This window comes from Rhinopithecus bieti, unplaced genomic scaffold (assembly GCF_001698545.2).
Source record: "Rhinopithecus bieti isolate Rb0 unplaced genomic scaffold, ASM169854v2 scaffold_20175, whole genome shotgun sequence".
NCBI lineage: Eukaryota > Metazoa > Chordata > Mammalia > Primates > Cercopithecidae > Rhinopithecus > Rhinopithecus bieti.
Genome location: NW_016809984.1, coordinates 1,873,041 through 1,882,706, shown reverse-complemented (window position 1 = coordinate 1,882,706; position 9,666 = coordinate 1,873,041). Strand labels below are relative to the sequence as shown.

The 9,666-nt window shown below is 44.2% G+C and overlaps 1 gene segment (V, D, J or C); it reads right to left on the bottom strand.

The window, feature by feature from the left end:
- Positions 1-1,198: 1,198 nt before the first annotated feature.
- On the bottom strand, positions 1,199-1,738 carry LOC108541479 (T-cell receptor beta chain V region CTL-L17-like). The segment is given in 2 exon segments: positions 1,199-1,584; positions 1,675-1,738. Coding segments are annotated over 2 exon segments (435 nt in total).
- Positions 1,739-9,666: the final 7,928 nt, after the last annotated feature.

Sequence of the window (9,666 nt, the reverse complement as noted above, 5' to 3'; positions counted from 1 at the left end):
TCAATGGCTAAGACCAAAGGCGAGCAGCCATCACGTAGGCTGAAGCCCAGCTCTGATCCAGCTCAGTCATCAGCTCAGTTAAGGTGATCTGCCCCTGCTACAATTCCCAACAGAAGCAAAAGTGAATCATTTGAGGAAGATGAAATCATTCAGAGCCTCAGATTATCTCTATAGTTTTTATACAATATTCAGCATTCAAATAAATTACTAGTTGTGTGAGAAAACAAAATCACATGCCCAGAAAAGAAACAGAGAAAACAGAAAAAAGAAATAGACCCAAACAGATTCAGATGTTAAAGTTATCCAAAATTGGCTTAAAAATGATGAATGTTAATATAGTCAACAAAGTAAATGACAAAATGTGGAATCTTAGCAGACACCTGGAAATTGCAGGAAGATTTAAGTGGAAATTCCAGAACTGAAATATACAAAATACCTAAAATTTAGAATTCAGTAGATATGTTTAAAAGACAAATAGTTTCTTAAATGAAACTCAAGAAGTTAATCTGGCTGCCTCATGTTAAGTTGAAAGTGACAAGTTCATTCCTGCCTCTGCCTCTAGATGTCTCTTGACTTTTGCTGCTGAATTCTGTTCCTGCACTGCCTGGCTTTATTCTGGCAATTCTCATGCTGGTCTAGACCTCTGTTGACCTTGAAATGGTGTAAAATGGTGTCCCAATATTAGACTCCATGTTTTCTACTCTCTTAACTTGTTATTTTGTGAGCTAGCATTATTAGCCCAAATGCATCACACCAGGTTGACAGGGTCATCAGATTGTTCTGCTCTTGCCCACATACTGAGCAAGACTCATTGATATTGAGGCCCTTGTACCAAGTCCCTTCTCTTTCTGAAGGTTCCCATGGGGACCCTCTATATTCTTGTGTAAATACCTGAACTCCCGCTCAGTAATCATCTTGCAATTCTATGAGTCAAAATATGTTTTCCTAAACAACTAAAACAAAAAAAAATTCTAATAAAAATGGCAAAATGGGAATAAAGAAAAGATGCAGGTTATGTGGTCGTGTACAATTGTCCTGTACTCAGAGTCCACAGTCACACCTAATAGTATCTGTAAAAGTTCTTCAAATCCTACAGTAGCTGGCCATTTCTGCCCAAGATATCTTTGGTAATGTAATTTCAGATATCTGTCTATTTGGAGATGGCTGCAAGAACAAACCCAACCAGATACTTTCTTTCTTAGACAGGAAGTGGGAGCTGGTGGCTGGGAGGGAGGCAGATCTCTGGGGGTTTGTGCACAGGCTGGAGGTGTCTTTGTAAGGCTGTGGCTTCACTGCTGGCACAGAAGTACATGGCTGAATCCTCCAGCTTTGTGGACTTGATCTTCAGAGTGAAATTTGATCCATCAGGCCTTCCAACTGAGAATCGATCATCGAATATTTCAGACCTCTCTGAGATGTTATCATTAACAAAGGAAACCAGAAACTCGACTTTCTGCCCCAAGATTTGTCTGTACCAATAGAAGTAGAAATGATTAGAGATGGGGACACACTGCAAGATCACCTCCTGTCCCATCCGTGTGACCTGATGGCTGGGAGTCTGGGTGACTTCAGGTTCTGTGTGTCCTGCGGGAAAAGAAAGAAGATTAAGAGAATAGTTTAGAACTGTCTTAGGTAAGTTCAAAGCAAGAATTTCCTAGAGTCCTAAGCATCGACCTGCTTTCAAGAGACTAAAAATTGCCCAGCATAGGAGCCAGGTATCCATGGCAGGATCACAGCAGGAATGAGGGCTCTCCTAGCTCAGGCATCTGGTCCTGTGGAGGAAAGGAGGGGCATTTTGAGCTCCCATGACCCCACAGGCAAGGTGTGGCAGAATTACTGGTGTCTCTGGCAGCACCCACCATCCCTGGAGCGCCCTCTATAGGAGAGAGGAGGGAGCCTTTGTGTTGGTGCAGAAACCTGACAGTGCAGGGCTCTGCTCAGCCCCAGGGGTCTGATGGTGTGTGCAGGACTGAGGGCCATTACTAAGAGGAGTGCTGGAAGATATGGGGCTCAGAAAGGTAACCCTAAGTACAAAGGCCGGCTCAGAAAACCCAGGCGGTCTTCTTGTCTTATTACCTGCTGTGAGTAACAATTCAGATGCAACAGACTCTACCACTGATAATGGATGCCAAGAGAACGTGGTATTAGGATTAAAAAGACAGAATGAAAAGAATCAAGTGTGAAAGTTTTAAATCCTGAGTGGAAGAGAGAAGCCAACAAGAAGTTGAAACTGCACATGCTCCTGAGAGAGTGAACTAGAGAACAATGATGCAAACCCCATGGAGAACTACTGTCCTCAGTCAGGCACTGATACAGTCACCTAAGGAGGGGATAGGAAAAAAAAAAAGAAAGGAAAAAAAAAAGAAAAGTTCTGACCTGCTGCGGTGCCTCACACTTGTAATCCCAGCACTTTGGGAGGCTGAGGCGAGCAGATCATGAGGTCAAGAAATGGAGACCATCTTGGCCAACATGGTGAAATCCCATCTCTGCTAACAATACAAACATTAGCCAGTTGTGGTGGCAGTGCCTGTAGTCCCAACTACCCAGGAGGCTGAGGCAGGAGAATCGCTTGAACCCAGAAGGCGGAGGTTGCAGTGAGTTGAGATCGCCTGCCCCACTGCATTCCAGCCTGGTGACAGAGTGAAACTCCGTCTCAAAAACCATACCAAACAAACAAACAACAACAAAAAACAAACAAACAAACAAAAACAATAGAAAAGGTCTGAGCATATCTGGAGCTGGGATGAGGGCTGTGATTCAGGGTCTAACTTGGGTGGAAAGAAAAGTCAAAAAAGGTTCATATTGGAAGGCGGATTGGTGTGGCCAGAGTATTAAATGCTTCACACAAGATTTCCCAGAGGCACAAACCAATTGGAAGGTACTTGGAACAACTTAAACTTGACATCATCGGTCTTCCATTCAAGTTCAGGCACAGTCTTGTTCAAGACAAACTCAGGCCACAGGCTGCTGGTGTCAGGGCAATGTAGCATTGTTATATCCAAAAATGACAGTATTATGGTCTGAGATTTCTGCCGAGGTCCTGCGGAATGCTGAACCAAGTGTTGAGGCTCTGCTGGACGTGTTGCCCCCACGGGTTCCTGTCACACAGGGAGGTGATGACTCTGCAGGGCTGTGTCTTGGCTGCTGTGTCTTCTGGCTGCAGCGCGATCACACGAAGGCATAAGCGAGAGCTGTCAGGGCATTCAGGTATAGAGTGATTTGGCACAGTCTCGTGTTCAATAATTCCTTATAGTTGCAGTAAAACCTGAACTCCAGGGATTTCTTAGCTTTCTGTCTGTGCCAATACAAAGAATCATGTCCCAGATGTTGCTCATATTTCAGTGTCCTTTTACTCCCCATTCCTGTGACCAGGTATTTTGGTGTCTGGGTAATTCCAGTATCTGTGGGGCCTGTGAAAGTGAGAAGCAAATTCAGACTAAGCCCAGGACAGAGTCTTCTGGGGCAGTTCCCTGAAAAAAGCCAAAATCGAAGGACACAAATGTCCCACCTGTGCCCAGGATTCACCTGAGAAAAAGGATGACACCACAGTGGAGCCTGAGCACATGGCAGGGTCACATGGAGCGGGAAGGGGGGACCCTGAGTCTCCCTGCTTGGCATTCTGGTCCTCTGGGTGTACTTCCCTGGCCCTGAGACAGGGGTTGCTTGGGAAAGTCTGCTCTTGTTGGTGTCACTGTTAGTGTCTACAGCTCACGCTTCCTCTTTCCCTTCCAAGTTTTGTGCCAGCACCTCAAGAGGTGGCTGTAGACTAGCTTGTCAGGGCCAGGTTCGCAGGGAAGTTTCCTCAGATAATTGTTTTTTTCTTAGCAACTGCCTGCCCTCCCCACAGTGAATGACTGGGTCTCCTCTTCCTCTTTCTACTTGTGGCTCCCCTCCTCCCTAACACACAGACTCCTTACCTTTGGGCAGATGCATTCCCCATTCTTGTCTTGGACCCAGGACGAGCACACTCCGGCTCCACTCCCTCATCTCGGTGAACTCCAGGAGGCCACCTCGCCTGGCTCAGCGGAGCCCTTCCCTGGAGCCAGCTGCGCATCATTTTAAGACCCAGTAATGTAACGCCAAGTAGGGAGGGAGCATCCTTCAGTGGGTGCTGAGGGGGCAAGAGAGGAAAAATCTGTGAACCCTACCCCCAGGGAGCATCTCACCTACTTAGATGCCGGACCTGAACACAGACTAGAATAACAAAAGGCCCTAACGGCATGAGCAGAGGGACTGCAGAGACGAGGCTACGCAGGTCCAGGTGGAATGGATTCAGTGTCTTCATGTTGTCCACACATGGTCTCTCAACTAGCACAAGGAGCAGACCCTGATGCCAGAGCACTTGATTCCTTCCTTAGTCCTTTCCTCCCTCCTGCCTCTCTTCTCCTCCCTCCACTTGACTCAGGAATGTCACTGAAGTCACAGCTCCTCCTGGAGGTGAAAGAGGCACATGGCCCTCTTCTCAGCCATCTGCCCCCAGTCCTCCAGATACAGCACTCAGAGCATAGATACACAAAGGGATTCCACAGGGAAACGCACAAAGCAAGAAGGCATTTGAAACACCAAAGTAAAGCCTTAGCAACTCTAACTACCACCTACTGGTGAAATGCCTCCAACAGCCTCCACAAATACACTTAAGTTATCAAAAATAAATATGATCCAATAGGTATTTATGGAACACATAACTATATGGCAGGCACTGTTTGAGGACCAGGAATAGAGCAGTGAATAAAACCAATTCTCATGGGCACGTGGCCATTTTAACTTGTTCAAGAAGCTTTTGTGAATAATGTTCTCATCCTCTAAGTGCTTCAGGGATTACAGGAGCTAATAAGACATGTTTGACGTGTTTACAGATAACATCTAATTTGGAAAGTTTTACAGGGTGTGCATTAGGAAAGTTAAAGTAATTGGTGTTTAGGTACCTAAATCATTTCATATACTGACCTTCTCATTTCCTCATCCTTGAAATCTGGTTGTAGGGAGAGGCTGAAATAATTTTCCCCAACTGTCTACCCAGCTCTGAAACACTGCAAGCCAAGCAGGGTAGACTTCATTAGGCTACTGTGCCAGAACCTTACATGCTTCACGGCCCCTATCAAAATACTTTACAGAGTGCAGGTGCTTAATATATGTTTGCTTAATTGCTCAATGAATAGATGGATGGAATGGAAAACAGTAGAATCCACAGGTAAAAGGTAGGTCTAAGCACTTAAAAATTGTGTTTCTAATGTGCTGTGGTTGGCATTGGTATATTTGTATCTGTAAATCTGCAGAAATCAGGTCATAGTCTCAGTATGTAAGGCTGGAATGTAACTGATAAAATAATTTTATTTCAAAGGTTTTATTAATAAATGATAATTTTTCAATGTTGATGAAGCATTGTCCAAAGGAAATATGGAAATAGAGGGGGTGTTACTTCTTAAATTCTCCTTCCTGTCAGGGTCCCCATCATTCTTTGAGCATTTCCTTGCTTGATGGCACAAGGGGTTCTAGGCTTTTCCTGCCTGTCTTGGTATCTACTATTTGTCCATAAGTCCTGGTTCCTTCTCATGGACAGCGGTATTTAGAAAACAGAATATGGACACTAGATGTTTGGGGTGCTTTTGGGGTGAACTACCCTTAGGCGTCACAGTGGACAGAGCTGTACATACACATGTATTTTCACAGTATACATATATTTACAGGTATCTTTAATTCCTGTCTATACATATTGGGAAGTGATGAGTTCACACTAGTTCCCATCCAATATTATTAGGTTTATTGTTGTGTTCCACTGTTCTCTCTTTCCACATTTGCAACTCCCTTATCCAACACTGAGAAGCTTGATTCTGTTATCCTTACAGATTTACATATTTGATCAGTCCCTTTGCTTGTAACTACATGTATGCTGTGGCTGCCACCACAACTCCCTTGTAAATGGCCTCATCCCTCCATTCAAGTTCTGACTTCCTGTGCCAGGGAGACCACCTAGGAGAGTTGAAACTCTCCTCCTCTCAGTCCAGTTTGTGACATACCACACAAGGGATGCCTTGCCCTACGCAGTGTCCTTTGCAATTTGCCGGGGCTTCCACAATCTGCAGGAGGCTGCTTTCTACACCCCATTTGGACTCACCCCACTTTTGGGGAGACACTTTCCACATGCTGCATGGTATCTATCTCCTTCCAACAGATCTCCCTTCTACATAGACACAAAGAAATGCATGTTATTCTTCTGTATTCATGTCACTGTGTGTTTATTGCATAACTTGAGGCACCTGACATGGGCGATGAGCAGGGAAGGTCTCAGGACCTTTTAGGAAGATCTTCTTAGTGTACAGGTTAATAGTTGCTGCCAATGAGCTTGTTTGTAGCTGATTCATCTGGGCTTCCCTGAGCCCTGTGTAGTTCTATGATTCTTCACCTCGTTTTTCAGGGAGGAATGCCAATTTCGTGGTTCTAAAAATCCTAGGGTTTTCCTTCTATACTAACACATGTTGATGTAAGTACTTGTTTCCCTTACTCAATTGGATCTTCCTAAGGTCACCGGCTGTATCTTAACCACTTTCTTTTTTCTCCTTCCTCATGTAACCACCCACCTTACCTGCCAGCGTTTGCAGAACACCTTAAAGGTGCAACAGCAGCTGCTCCCGATACTCCACCACATGCCTCTTTCCATTTTCCCCCTTGAAAGTGGGAGCTGGGGGTCCCCTTCCAATATTTTCAGGTACACAGACATTCTAATCACCTCTCATTCATCTTGCTAGGACCAAAAGCTTGAAAACCACAACCAGATGTTTTCTTCTCAGCATTCGAAGGCCTGTCTGAAGACTCGGTTCAAGGACTGATCCTATGCTCTATTCTGGTTAGTGAACACCCATTGACCACAGATATATAGAAGGACCCTAATTGCAATGGGTACCATGTGAAAGGGGAAAACAAATCAATACAAATGAAAAAAACCCATAGGACATACATCCTTGTTTTCAGGGTGTGTGAATATTCTAGATGGCAAGACTGAGCCAACATTGAGATGACACAGCTTTTTAAAATCACTGTAGGATATTTGACTGATCATCAAGTAATGCGGCACAAACTATTCTCATCAGCATTCAAAGACTATGTAGAAAACCAGTTATCAGTTGGGAATTGATGCAATTACAGAAGGTTTTTTGAAGGAGAGGACTTCAAAGCAGATCTTAGAGCAATCTACCTAGTCCTGTTCCAAACATTTTTTTCTAAGAAACCATTTCTGCTGGATTGTCTAGAAAGAAGCCAGCATCAGCTTTGACTACTAGTACCAGGCATGCTATGCCCCAGGAATGGGGAGGCACTTTTGAGAGTTCCTTTCACAATTTGTAGCTGCTATCTAAAGAGAAAAATGTATATTAGTTGGGCTAGGGTTTTCACTTATCTGACTCATCTTTAACTATTTTAGAATCTACAGTCTTCTTTGGGCTTTGTTGACTACTTACCTTCTTATTATGCCTCTCCTGATCCTATGTCCACAAGTCATAGGACCGAGAGCAAAAGATTCAAAGCTCTAAGGAGACGATTTTCTGGCTCGACAGAAGGAAGAATTTTCCAGAGGGTACTGTGGTCTCCTGTCCAGAATAGAGGCTGGATGACTGTTGGTGAAGATGTTTTGGACAAGGCTTAAGTGCCCAGTGCAGCAAAGAAGAAGCTTAGCATTTACTCTAAGCCAGAGACAGTGTCATAAACTGGGGATTTTAACATACAATATTTTCTTCAGAAGCTCATAATCCACTTGAAGAAATGGATATGGAAATCAAAGCCTACAACAAAATCGAAAAATTATAGCAACATACACAGCATTTTAAAAGGGAACCAAAAAGGAATAGAAGTGGTTAGCATCTAACAATTTGGGGCATTATAAGGGTGGAGTTAGGGAAGGGCATTGGGAATAATGAGAACAAAGTGGCAAAAGTAATCCTTCAAGTGTCAGTCTGGAGAGGAAATCCAATGGGGAGCTGAGACCTGAAACCGACAAGGAGACTTCCAGCCAACGGAAGAAGAGTGGGTGAGTTAGGAAGCTTCCAGACCATGATCCACGGGCTGTGCAGCAAGGGGAGCAGACAGAGGCATGTTTGCTGCCTGAAGGGTTCAGAGAAGGTGTCTGTGCACATTTGGAGCTTTGATCAGAGCTAGAATCCACAGTCTAGCTTTGAGTGTAAAAAGGAGAAATTAAGGAATAGACAAGCAGGAATATAGAATAATAGAAGTGGTGAAAATAGATACATATTTCTAAAACCCATTTCCCAAAGGGTGAGTCTCCTACTGTCCTCTCCAGTTGGCTTCTGAACTGGGACCCTTGCCTGGAAATTCCTTCTGTGATTTCCCAATGCTCAGTGCTGCTTGACTCTGCATGACAAAAACCTACAACGAAGGGAACCCTTTGTCTCAAAGAAGAGTCATGGAAACCACTGAGCATGAAGTGTCAGGAGAACTCAGCTCCTCACAGGGCTGTGTCTGGCCCAGTGCAGGGTGTGACTCTGTGGTGACACAGGTGATTGCTTGGAGGGTTCTTATGTAATCTTAAGCTAAACAATCTTTTTACAGGAAGCTCGCTTTATTTCATGATTTCTTTTTTTTTTTGAGATGAAATCTCGCTCTGTTGTCCAGGCTGGAGTTCAGTGGCGCAATCTCGGCTCACTGCAACCTCCACATCCTGGGCTCAAGCGATTCTCCTGCCTCAGGTTCCTGAGTAGCTGGAAAGGCATGCACTAGCAATGCTGACCACATGCTGGGGCTCCCTAAACGGGAGGGCAAAGTTGAAATAGACCCTAGCTAGTCATATATTCAACTCTCCCAGAATAAAACCCAATACTATTTCCAAGAAATAACATAACCCAGAGCCTCAAGCCTATGTTGTCCACAATGCTTCACATAAACTCTTTCTAATCTTTCATGTAGGATATTTAGAAGTCTCCTAATTCTTCATGCCACCCAAAAATCTATCTCCTTTCTGATCCATACTACTACCAGTGTTCCTGTACCAAAATATCAGTTTTATCATGTTGTTTCACTTGGAGTAGGACCAATGGCTCACCACGACTTAGAGATTTGTGTCCAAAGTCCTTTCAGGTCTCCCAATATCCCCAGTCATCTGGCTATTGCCTACTCTTGGGGAGAGTTCAAGATGACCTTCATCAGAATTGGGAGAGACGCTTGCTAATCACCCTTCTTGAAGAGAAGGAGCCTATAATGCACAAGGCTGCCTCCACCAGCTTCTCCTCAACACTTTCCAGTTTACCTATTGCCATGGAATTTCATGCCTCTCCAAATATTTTTCTGTTAAATAAAGTACTTACTGATCATCAGAATTGTCTCTTGATCTTAGAAATATTTCCTTCCCCCTCCTTTATGCTTGTGCTCATCAACCATTTTTAGCAATCATGTGGTTTTGATCATAATGTTATATAAAATATGAACCCATGCGTGCAGCACAGAAAGACAAGAAATAGCTTCCTCCATCAGTTCAGATCTTCAGTTCATGGGACAGGCTCTGTTTTTGTTTGTGGAGCCCTAATACTTTAGTGGCTTTGCTGTGAAGCCCTGCTCCAGCTGATAAACAATTCCGTGAGACTTTGTGTGCATAAAATAGACGACTTCTCCACTGGGTGCACTAGCCGTCTGTACTACAGACTGAAACTCCATCAGAGGCCA